The 13103-nt window shown below is 36.3% G+C and overlaps 1 protein-coding gene across 2 annotated transcripts in view; it reads left to right on the top strand.

Moving 5' to 3' along the window:
- The window catches only part of LOC149576423 (K-stimulated pyrophosphate-energized sodium pump protein), a 199921-nt gene that overhangs the window by 49505 nt on the left and 137313 nt on the right, over nt 1-13103 (top strand). For both annotated transcript variants that reach the window (XM_089817234.1, XM_089817237.1), the window contains exon 3: nt 7767-7957. In XM_089817234.1, the coding sequence (XP_089673360.1) occupies nt 7767-7957 (191 nt within the window). The remainder of the gene's footprint in view (nt 1-7766; nt 7958-13103) is intronic.

Genomic DNA, 13103 nt, shown 5'->3' with positions numbered 1-13103 from the left:
TTTTCAGGATGAATACAAAATGGTAAGCTGATTGCCAACACAATTCCTTATACAAATAGCTGAATATAAATAAAATACCAAACATGAAGACTACTTAGAACATATGAATGAAACCAGACAAACTAGAAACAATTTCTTTCAAAAATCGATATAAACTCTGAATAACCCGACTATCCAAGGTATGAAAGATAAAAGATGAGCGATATCCTTCTATATCATGTACTACCAAGAACATGAACTTGATGAAGAACAAACTCTTCTAAATGCTTGAACAACCTGAAGACATACACCCACTATAGGAAAAAAACTTTCACAAGAATAAGAGCATTGGACAACTTCCCACGCTGAATACAAGAAAATCCGAATACCACACACAATTCGATGCCAAAGATATATGTATAAACTTTATCATTTGAACTGTCTTTGGGAAGAGAGAAAAACATAAGGGGCGTAATGGACATGCAAACACAACAAGATGAAATTGTCGTTACAAAAGAGCCGCTCATTATACTTGTTGAGTTGTGGTAAGTAGTGTAATGTTCCCCATCTTGTAGACCCTCAATGGAGTTCTTAACTTTTCATTTTCCGAAAGCTAAGTTGAGAAATAAATTAAATTAAAGTCAACAAATAAATAAATCTAAAGGTGACTTTAATTAATTTAATTTTCTAGAAGCACAACTAATTATTGTATTGGAAAGGGTGAAGCTTCTAGAGAGCGCATTTTCTATAAATACAACTAATTATTGTATTGGAAAGGGGGGAGCTTCTAGAGAGTGCAATTGAATAATATTTTATTTCTTTCTAGAAGGGTGAAGGAAAAGAATAAATACAGGCGAGAGCTTCATTGTTAAACATCCGATTATTGTCAATTGCATTTGATATGAACTGAGAGAAGAAACTAAGGGTTTCTGATTTCAGTTAGCCATTGGAGAGTGTCAATTCTTTAGTGTTGCAACCATTTGAGGTGGTAAAATATCTATTGAATTTGACATTTAGGAAAGCTTCATTTTGGAGTTCTATTTGTGCTTAAAGTTAAGGAATAACCGAAGGATTTGAAGAATATTGAAGGACTATTGAGTGCAGATCTGGAAATTCATCTTTGGTAGCATTAGTAATCGTTTTTTTTCCTTGCTGCTATAGTACGTGTGAACCGTGCTGTGCTATAGTACTCGCACTTGATTCCGATTGCAACTTTGATCTCCATCTTTGAGCATCACTATTATCAGGTTACTCTTGCAACTATTAGTAGTTAGCATTGTAATCTTAGGCATATAATTTTGTTGTTGTAAGTGATAATTCAGAATCACATTTGGCATTGTTATAGTCATTATTGTAAGCCCATTTGTCGTGGCAAATTCATAGCAACATTATTTATGGGAATGAATTCAATAAAGGAGATATATATTGTATACCATTTGTTTGACGAAATGTCCATCTAATAGCATATATGATTAACATAATAGTTGTATGCCAATTGTTTGTCAAAATGTTAGTTGGCTGTAGGTATGCATTCCATATCTAGTTTCCATGTATATGCATTGAAAATACCAAAAGAATTGCACTTGCATGTTAGTTCATTATAAGAGGTCTTGTAATATCATTTGCGAACATTCTAAATTTCTTAGCATCATTCAAACTATATCAAACAGTCTGAAACTCAAAAAAAATCAGAAAAGAGAAACACCAAATCCTTCTCACATTCAATTGTTTGACATTTCGTCAAACACTTTGCAAGCAAGTTCTGATACCAATGTAATAACCCCAACCGGTTATAACTTCGCCAAACACCAAATTCTTATCCAACTCAGTTGTTTGACATATTGTCAAATGCTTTGCAAGCAAGCTCTGATACCAATGTGATATCTGATTATTGTCAATTGCGTTTGATATGAATTTGGGAGAAGAAACTAAGGGTTTCTGATTTCAGTTAGCCATTGGAGAGCATCAATTCTTCAGTGTTGCAACCATTTGAGGTGGTGAAATCTCCACTGAATTTGGCATTTAGTAGAGCTTCATTCTGGAGTTCTATTTGTGCTTAAATTGGAGAATACATTTATTGTTCAATGCTACAGTACACGCTACAGTATTTATGCTTGATTCCGATTGCAACTTTCATCTCCATCTTTGGGCATCACTATTATCAGGTTCCTCTTGCAACTATTAGTAGTTAGCATTGTAATTTTAGGCATATAATTTTGCTGTTGTAAGTGATAACTCATAATCAGATTTGGCATTGTTGTAGTCATTATTGTAAGCCCATTTGTCTTCGCAAATTCATAACAACATTGTACATGGGAATGAATTCAATAAAGGAGATATATGGTGCATATCATTTGTTTGACGAAATGTCCATCTAATAGCATATATGATCAGCATAATAGTTGTATGCCATTTGTTTGTCAAAATGTTAGTTGGTTGTAGGTATGCATTACATATCTAGTTTCCATGTATATGCATTGAAAATACCAAAAAGAACTGCACTTGCATATTATTTCATTGAAAAAGGTATTGTAATATCATTTGTGAACATTCTAAATTTCTTAGCATCATTCAAACTATATGAAACAAATTTGAAACACAAAAAAAATCAGAAAAGAGAAAGACAACATACAAGCTTTTGACAATATTCCTTGAGCTAAAATCAGTTAGTCGGTGGTGAAACCTCAACTGGTTATACCTTCGTGAAACACTAAATCCTTCTCAAATTCAATTGTTTGACATTTCGTCAAACACTTTGCAAATAAGCTCTAATACCAATGTAATAACACTAACCAGTTATAACTTCGTCAAACATTAAATTCTTCTCTAACTCAGTTGTTTGACATTTTGTCAAACATTTTGCAAGCAAGCTCTGATACCAATGTGATATCCCTTGCCCAAATTGACTAATTTTAGCTCGAGGAATATTGTCAAACACTTGTATGCTGCCTTTCTCTTTTCTGATTTTTTTTTTTGTGTTTCAGATTGTTTGATATAGTTTGAATGATACTAAGAAATTTATAATGTTCGCAAATGATATTACAATACCTCTTACAATGAACTAATATGCAAGTGCAATTCTTTTTGGTATTTTCAGTGCATATACATGGAAACTAAATATGGAATGCATACCTACAGCCAACTGACATTTTGAAAAACAATTGGCATATAACTATTATGCTAATCATCTATGCTATTAGATGGACACTTTGTCAAACAAATGGTATGCAATATATATCTCTTTTATTGAATTCATTCCCATGTACAATGTTGCTATGAATTTGCTAAGAAAAATGGGCTTACAATAATGACTACAACAATGCCAAATCTGTTTTTGAATTATAACTTACAATAACAAAATTATATGCCTAAGATTATAATGCTAACTACTTATAATTGCAAAAGGAACCTAATAATAGTGATGCCCAAGGATGGAGATGAAAGTTACAATTGGAATCAAGTGCGGGTACTGTAGTGCGACATTGTTCACACGTATTATAGCAGCAAGAAAAAAATGATTACTAATGGCTGCCAAAGATGAATATTCAGGTCTGCATTCGATAGTCCTCCAATATTCTTCAAATCCTTCTGTTATTCTTTAACTTTAAGCACAAATAGAACTCCAGAATGAAGCTCTCCTGAATGCCAAATTTAGTGGATATTTCACCACCTCAAATGGTTGCAACACTGAAGAATCGATGCTCTCCAATGGCTAATTGAAATAAAAAACCCTTAGTTTCTTCTCCCATGCTCATATCAAATGCAATTGACAATAATTAGATGCTTAACAATGAAGCTCTCGCCTCTATTTATTCTTTTCCTTCACCCTTCTAGAAGGAAATAAAATATTATTTAATTGCACTCTCTAGAAACTTTCCCCTTTCCAATACAATAATTAACTGTATCTCTGGAAAATGCACTCTCTAGAAGCTTCCCCCTTTCCAATACAATAAATAGTTGTGCTTTTAGAAAATTAAATTAATTAAATATAAAGTCACCTTTAGATTTATTTATTTGTTGACTTTAATTTAATTTATTTCTCCTTATTTCTCAACTTAGTCTTCGGAGAATGAAAAGCTTAGAACTCCATTGAGGGTCTAAAAGATGGGGAACATTACAGTTCGCCCTCCCTGAAATTACTTCTTGTCCTCAAGCAATCCAGCAACACAATGAACTCCAACCCACTCTAGAAGGTAATCCTTGTCAGCAACTAATTGAGAGTAACTATGCTTCAAGATCCTAATAGCTTCTCAAAGTGCATGGACCTCTGCTAGAGAAAGAGTACTATTAGCATGCTCATCAAACATAGGAGCACCCCAACCAGATGTAGCTAACATTTGACGAATAACATCATAATGCTCAAGAGCTAAAGAAATGTTACTATCACTCACCTTCAGTTGACAAGTCACATGATGCCTCTATAACCCCTGCCTCCTATACAAGCTCTGTATCTCACTAACTGCACTGTGATAGGAAACTAAATTAGAACTATCCACCACAAGATCGCTTATACGGGTGGTATCTTCCTCGCACAATTCTGCATCTGACATACAACTGCCATGTACCTCAACCAATTCCTCATCCGAAGAAATGGAATCCCTTGACGTATCAATCTCCTTGCATGTCTCAACTTCCACCTCAATAGTAAGATCATGCAAGCATCGATCCTGGGACCCATCCAAAACCTCCTCGGAGTCATCACCCAATATCTGACAAGGGGTGTCATACCTAATATATCTCATAGCATCATCAAATGGATCATTAGACGTGTCCATACTATTTGCATCGACATCCCCTAACAAAGCCTCAATTGTAGTCCCTTGACTTTGCATACGTCTCAACGCCAGTCTGCGAATCAGTAATACTAGAGCATAAACCCACATCTATTGAATTTGTTGAAACATCCACATCACCGACATCACAGTTGGGTGACTCTGTACGTGCCTCGGTCCCACTTGAGGAAATAACTGCCCCTTGCACTATAGCAACACCATGAGATCTCACATACTAATCTCTAATAATAATCCTTTCCTCGAGAGAGCCGAAAGTATCAGTGATAACAATTGCATCAACTGTATCTGCACTAATTGTAGCAACAGCTCTGAGAGCCTTAACCAGCTGAAGCTCGGTGCCGCTAAGTCCATTGTCAACACTGCAGATAGGACTAGCAGGTGCCGTACTAAATATAAGTACATCTGCATTAGGGAGTCCTGTTGAGAAAAATTCAAGCTTCCTTCCTTGCAACCTCGATGTCAGCCTTCTAAAGGTGGAAACCATATACCTCGCTACCCTTTCAATTGTCTTTGGATTCGACAAGCTCTTCGTTAATCTCTGTTGACGAAAATTAAGTCTCTCCATACTCTCCTATAAAACATTCATTTTCGCGCTAACTTCCTCGTTAGTCCACTGACTTGTAGAACTATCAGTCCTCCTATGTCTGTCCATAGCTAGAAAATGCTAGAGTGCTGGTCACTCCAAATGCAACAGCAAGTTTAACAATAATTAATTTTTTCCTACCCCACAGTATGGTAGGAAACTGCTCTTATACCAATTTAATAACCCCAACCGGTTATAACTTTGTGAAACACCAAATCCTTCTCAAATTCATTTGTTCGACATTTTGTCAAACACTGAGCAAGCAAGCTTTGATACCACTGTAGTAATCCCAACCGGTTATACCTTCGCGAAACACTAAATCCTTCTCAAATTCAATTGTTTGACATTTCGTCAAACACTTTGCAAGCAAGCTCTGATACCAATGTAATAACTCCAACCGATTATAACTTCATCAAACACCAAATTCTTCTCTAATTTAGTGGTTTGACATTTTGTGAAACACTTTGCAAGCAAGCTTTGATACCAATGTGATATCCCTTGCACAAATTGACTGATTTTAGCTCAAGGAATATTGTCAAACACTTGTATGCTGCCTTTCTCTTTTTTGATTTTTTTTTGTGTTTCAAATTGTTTGATATGGTTTGGATGATGCTAAGAAATTTAGAATGTTTGCAAATGATATTAAAATACCTCTTACAATGAACTAATATGCAAGTAATTCTTTTTGGTATTTCCAATGCATATACATGGAAACTAGATATGGAATGCATACCCACAGCCAATTGACATTTTGACAAACAATTGGCATAAAACTATTATGCTAATCATGTATGCTATTAGATGGACATTTCGTCAAACAAATGGTATGCAATATATATCTCCTTTATTGAATTCATTCCCATGCACAATGTTGGTATGAATTTGCCAAGACATATGGGCTTACAATAATGACTACAACAATGCCAAATCTAATTCTGAATTATCACTTACAACAAAATTATATGCCTAAGATTACAGTACTAACTACTAATAGTTACAAGAGGAACCTAATAATAGTGATGCCCTGGATAGAGATGAAAGTTGCAATCGGAATCAAGCGCGGGTACTGTAGCGCGACATTGTTCATGCATACTGTAGCAGCAACGAAAAAAACGATTATTAATGGCTGCCAAAGATGAATCTTTAGGTCTGCACTCGATAGTCTTTCAATATTCTTCAAATACTTCTGTTATTCCTTAACTTTAAGCACAAATAGAACTCCAGAATGAAGCTCTCCTGAATGCCATATTCAATGGATATTTCACCACCTCAAATGGTTGCAACACTGAAGAATTGACACTCTCCAATAGCTAACTGAAAACAGAAACCCTTAGTTTCTTCTCCCAAGTTCATATCAAATGCAATTGACAATAATCGGATGCTTAACAATGAAGCTCGCGCCGCTATTTATTCTTTTCCTTTACCCTTCTAGAAGGAAATAAAATATTATTTAATTGCATTATCTAAAAGCTTCCCCCTTTCCAATACAATAATTAGTTGTGCTTCTAGAAAATTAAATTAATTAAATATAAAGTCACCTTTAGATTTATTTATTTGTTGACTTTAGTTTAATTTATGTCTCCTTATTTCTCCACTTAGCCTTCGGAGAATGAAAAACTAGGAACTCCATTGAGGGTTTAAAAGATGGGGAACATTAGAAATAGAGATTGTACCTGACAAACACCCATCCACGTGAAACGCCAAGTAAGAGGACGGCGATAATAAGTTGCAAATATAAAGGTAAATATATATAATATCCTAGCTGCTGAGGAATGATCACTAAACAATCATTGACTTCAGCAGTCTCAACCCAAAATTGCTGGGAGCTTGACTCCAGCAGTACACAACCAAAATTTGCTAGAAGCTCGTGAATGCTGGTGACTTTGAATGTTGATGTAGAAGGAACAAACAGAGAAAAGATCTCTCTTGAAGCTACACCAGATTTCCAACAACACCCACCAATGTTTATTTTCGTGTAATAGGTTGGTTTGATTTGCTTTGTCTTTTAGTAATCCATAAAGAGGACCTTGGGATACATGGACCATTGTTACCAATTCATTAGTTGACAATTGGAAGCAATACAAGTGGAACATAAGTTTGTGAAAATTGCATATTTTTGTGACTGATTAAAAGAATTTCTGGATGCATATTTTCATTGTCCAATCTCTGGCTTTCATTAAGAACTCATTGGTTTAAAGTAATATGTCCTTACTATTTTTATTTGAGATTGCATTGAAGGGGTCTTTTGTTTTAACTTTTCTATGATACACATCTTTAATCAGTTGAAATTGGGATACCTCTGATTCAGAGTGACAATTTCTTTGCATGCAATCAAATTTTCTAATAAAGATCACATGTTTTATTACTTGCATAATATAACCTAACACATGTTCCGTCAAAATGTGAAACAGCTATCCTGTTTGATGAGAAGGAAGGTGTGATAAATTCTGCAGAATATGGATGCTCTCCATGCTTCTATGAAGTGCTTGCTGAACACTATGTCCAAATGCCAGAAAATGGAGAGCCAGTTCTCCGTTTAATTGTCCAGCTTTGGAGCCAGTCATTCGCATCACAAATATTTTCTGTTCTTTTTTACAAATGGGTATCAGCATTTCTGCTAAATGAAGGCATTTTTTTTGTTGAATAAAATTTATTTTTTACTTCTATCCATTGCATTTTAGTTTTTGGTGTGTATTAGAATCAATATCACTATTTTCAGGACTTATATTTTTCTTTAGTAATTTTAAGTTTGTCTCACGTTATATTATCTTTTTATAAAATTGAAGTATAAATGTATTCCTGCATGTAATTTCCTTTAATACTGGACTACCTTCATCGAAGGCAAATATTTTTTGATTGAGATGGTCTATGCAAAAAAATATAGGAAAATATCCAATGCAAACAAAAAAAAATATGCAAGGAATCTTAGACATAAGGAGTCACTTTGTCATATTACCAAGTTTAATTTGATTGTACTCCTGCTGTAGTTTGATTGGCAAGGACCGGTTTACTCCAAAGCTTGTTCATGACATTGAAATTCTAAGACAAAGAATTGAACAACATATTGTGAAATGCAAAAAAATAATACCTTGAGTTCTTCACAAGTGAGGACTTTAATGCTACATTGGTGTTTGGCTTGGACATGAGCTGGAAAAGAATCATTACCATAATGTATATAATACGCTTATGCATATAATCATTCCAACTCTTAAATTTCCATTATCACCTTTCTGGGTCAGCATTTTGGCACACCTTAATAAATGTGAAAATGCAAAAAATGAGTTATTTTATTGATGAGCCATAATTATAAAGAATTAGAGGGTGTGAGTTGGAGGAAAAGGTCGTAATTGAAATTTCAAACATTGTGGAAAATGAATTAGATCAAAATGTTTCACCTTTTGAAAGTTATTGTAGTTTTAAGTTGCCCAAAGAACTCCTAGAAACCCTTTAGAGTCAGATTTGAGGCTTTAAATGGCCTTAGACGGCCTTGTAAAATGGAAAAGGGCCGTCGCTTGTTTTTAGGGCTATAGAGCGCTTAGAGAGCTTTCTAACAATGTAAAGGGTTTGTCAATTGGAGTCCTGGATCAAAAGTTATGCTTCCTGGAAGTTGGACCACTTTTTCTGGAACCTTTAGTTTTCGCATTGACTTCTTATTTGAATTCTAGAACCTACAGTTGTCCAATCTCAAAACTTAAATTTTATTCTTAGCCCTAAACCTAAGATAGGCTATTTAAGGTCCATCCTTGAGGTGAAAGGAAGTTTTTGGGGGAGTGTGGGAGAAAGTACTATGAGAAGGGCTTTTCTCTAGAATCTAATAATATTGTAGCCTACATTGCATGTAGTGGAGTCTGTTAGACTGTAATGCATGTAATAGATTCATCTTTTAGATGATTGCAGGTTTCCTTTTTTGTTGTGTTCATTTTTTTGTCTCAAGTTGCGCCCTCATCAAGTGGTATCGGAGTAGGAGTTCTTGAGTGCGTAGAAAAATTGTCGACTATGAGGTAGTTTGCAGTAGTACTGTGGTTATGGGTTGTGAGATAAGTGTGAAAATGCCTCCACGAAGGAAATGCGGTCGAAGAGTTGGGGGTGTTACAGATGAGGGTTTTAGAGCCCTCCAAAGGCAAGTGGAAGCCTTGCAAGAGCAACTGCGAAGAGGGATTGATATTGGGGATGGAGACGAAAGTGAGGAGGAATTTGCAGAAGAGGGACAGGTTGAAGAGGTTCAAGTAGAAGAAAGGGATCCAGAGGCTGATAGGATTCTGATGGTTATTTTCAAAATTGGAAAAAGACCCAAAATCAACCTTAATCTAGAGGAGTATTTTGAGTATGAAGATGTAGAAGATCTTGAGAGGGTCAAGATTGTAAAGGCCAAAATTTGGTGGCAGGAGGTCCAGTTGGAAAGAAATCGAAGAGAGAAGGAGAGAATAACAAGATGGGTTGAAATCGTGGACAAACTAAAGAAGCAATTCATTCATATTGACTATGAGATTAATTTGTTCAAGAAGATGCAAGGATTGAAGCAAGTTGGAAAATTTGTCTAGGAATATACAGAGGAGTTGTACAGAGTCCTCATTAGGACAAGGCATGCAAAAGCTAATAAGGAGAAGGTCGCTCCTTACCTTAATAGGTTAAGACCAAGTATTCAAAAGGAGCTAAGTCTGGTTAGAATGACCAACATTGAAGAGGCATACCTGTTTGCCTTGAGAGTTGAGGAGAAGCTAAACAAGAGGTTTGACGGAAAGAAAATGGGGCAAGGCCAAGGAGGAAGGGGCAGTGGTAGGTCTTTTGGAAGCCAAAATGATGACCAGACGGAAAATGAAGATGTGGGTACCAACCAAAATCAGATGAATGATGGTTTCAACTGCTCTCGTGATCTAATTAATGGAGACCAAAGAGGAAGAGGAAGAGGAAGGCATGAACAAGGACAGGGGAGAGGTTTATTTAGAGGAACTTGTTTCTATTGTGGTGAAGAAGGGCATTGAGCTTATGAATACGATCAATGCCAATGAAGGACAAATAGGGGAATTAAAGGCTAGGTGAGAGTGGCACATGCATATGAAGAAGCCAAATTTGAGCATTCAACTGATGTAGAGAGGGGAGAGCCTTTCGTTATTAGGAGAATCCTGAGTTGCAGGGTTTTGTTGGGACCAGATTCGTGTTGGGTCCATGGCAGCTTTGGGCAGGGACTGCACTACAGATTGTGGGTCCTTGTGGATTTGTGGTCTGCGAACCCACAATCTGTGGCGTGGACCTTGCTTAGACGTGCCATGGATTCGGGAGGACCCTCAAGGACCCCTGCTCAGACCCTTAAGGACCTATGACGACCCATAGCCCGTGAGGGCAAAAAGTATGCTAAAAACACAAAAAACTATATTGTTTTATTATCTTATTATGGTACAACTCATATATATATAAAACCCCCTGTGAATCCAAATGGGATTTTTGTTTACCCAAACCCACAAACTTGTACACGAATCCGAACTTGAACCAACAACTTAGGGAGAACCCTAATAATTGGAGAGGAATTAGATTTGAGGAAGAGTTTATTTCACACTAGGTGTAGGTGTGAGGATAAGTGTTGTGATGTGATTATCAATAATGGGAGCACTGACGATCTGGTGTTAGAGGAGATGGTCACAAAGTTAAAGCTCAAGAGAGAGAAACACCCACACCTATATCGAATTGCTTGGTTGCAGGATGACGATAAGGTCATGGTCAGTGAATAGTGTTTGGTAAGTTTAAAACTGGAAGCTACCATGATTAGGTGCTATGTGGCATCATACGATGGATGCATGTCATATGTTGTTGGGAAGGCCGTGGTAGTACAACAAATGTGTTGTACACGATGGTCATGCAAACACCTATTCTTTGACAAAGGACGAAGTTCATAACAAGCTGAAATCCCTAATGAAGGAAGAATTAAAGGTATGCAGTATTACTCGGATATGTCTTGTTGATGGGAGAAAATTTCTGGATGGCATGAAACATCAACACTTGCATTATGCTTTAATTCCTAGGGTTGGATAAAGAAGGTAGTAAAAAAGTTCCAGTAGAGGTTTCAGGCCTGTTAAATGAGTTTTAGGACATTATATCTGATAATGTCCTTGAGGGGTTGTCACCAGTAAGGCAAATCAGTCATCAAATAGACTTAGTCCCTGGAGCAAGTTTTCTTAACAAGGCTGCTCATAGGATGACTCCTATTGAGACTGAGGAGTTAAGTAGACAAGTTCAAGAGTTACCGAGGAAGGGTTTCATTTGGGAGATCCTAAGTCCATGTGCGGTAACTGTCATACTAGCAACAAAGAGGGATGGAGAGTGGAGGATGTGTACAGACTCTAGGGCTATAAACAAGATAGCCATCAAATACAAATTTCCACTATCAAGGATCGGATGATCTTATGGACTGCTTGAGTAGAGTTCAATACTTCACAAAGATAGACCTCAAGAGTGGCTATAACTAGATTCGGATCAGAGAGGGTGATGAATGGAAGACTGCATTCAAGACCTATAATGTTCCGTTCATCTTGTGTGCCTGATAGCAGTTACCTGTCGGTCTCGTGTGCCAAATCTTTGAAATTGAGTTCCGGATCTTTATCGTCAAATTGATCTATCAATCTTTCAGTGAATTCCACATAGGTATTTATTTGATCATGCCTCAGTATGATGGTACTGTGATGCCACCATTCATGCGCAACTCGCTCCAAGTGCAATTTCACAAATTTAATTGGAACCAGTTAATTAATTAATTAAATTAAATTATATGGGGCCCAAATTAATAATTGTATTTGTGTTTCCGATTGATTTAATATATCTCGTATTTTAGTTTCCGTTGGTAACTGTTGCTATTGGCTATCTTTGTACACTCTCGTAAAGGTTTTCCCCAACGATTACTTGCCCATCAGTGTAATGTCCCCTACTTAATGTGACCATCAGGGTCAGTAGATTAGCCTATGATGGGAGCTTGTGTAGGCTAATGAAGTGATTATGGAGCTCATTTGGCAGTATTTTCAGGAGTTACTATTTTTAGTAAGTTAGTGGGAGTCAAGTGATTTGGAAATTTCTAGTGTTAGTCTTGGTGGATTTGGTTGAGCTTTTTTCGACGAGCTATCATACATGGTATTCTGAGTTCGACTCATATGATTTTAATGCCGAAGTTAATTTTTTTTATGATAAAGTGATAATTAAATAAAAGACTTATCAATTAAGTCACTTTATTATAAAGTTGTTTTAAAAAGGTGTTTCCCATTTATCCCACATTGCTTATGCAAATGAAGTTGACTTTTTCGAGGACTTTATATTCTCTTGGCTGGAATGAGTTGAGGCATGCTTGGATGATATTACTATTATGCTATTGGATTTCTGGAAACTCTAATTGTTGGGCTTGGAGGATGAAACCCCTTTTTGCTAGCATTATCTTTGCCGTTGAAAGACAAAGTCAGGAGGATTATTAGGTGTTTTCATTTAGGAAAAACAGTGGGATTTATTGGTGATTTTACACATGATTTAAGAGCTTTGAAGTTCAGGTTATGCAACCGTGAATAATGATTTTGCTACAGTGCCTGTGAATAGTAATTTTGGTAAAGTGCACATGAATAGTGTTTTGCTATAGTGAGCATGAATAGTGTTTTTGCTACAGTGCATGTGAATAGTGTTTTTGCTACTGTGCCGTGAATGGTGACTTTGCTACAGTGCACGTGAATAGTGTTTTTTCTATAATGCCGTGGATAGTGCTGCTACAGTGCATGAAC

The sequence above is a fragment of the Cupressus sempervirens genome, chromosome 1 (genome assembly GCF_028749045.1).
Source record: "Cupressus sempervirens isolate cs-2001-9-10 chromosome 1, ASM2874904v1, whole genome shotgun sequence".
NCBI classification, from domain to species: domain Eukaryota; kingdom Viridiplantae; phylum Streptophyta; class Pinopsida; order Cupressales; family Cupressaceae; genus Cupressus; species Cupressus sempervirens.
This window is presented reverse-complemented; position numbering and strand designations above follow the sequence as displayed.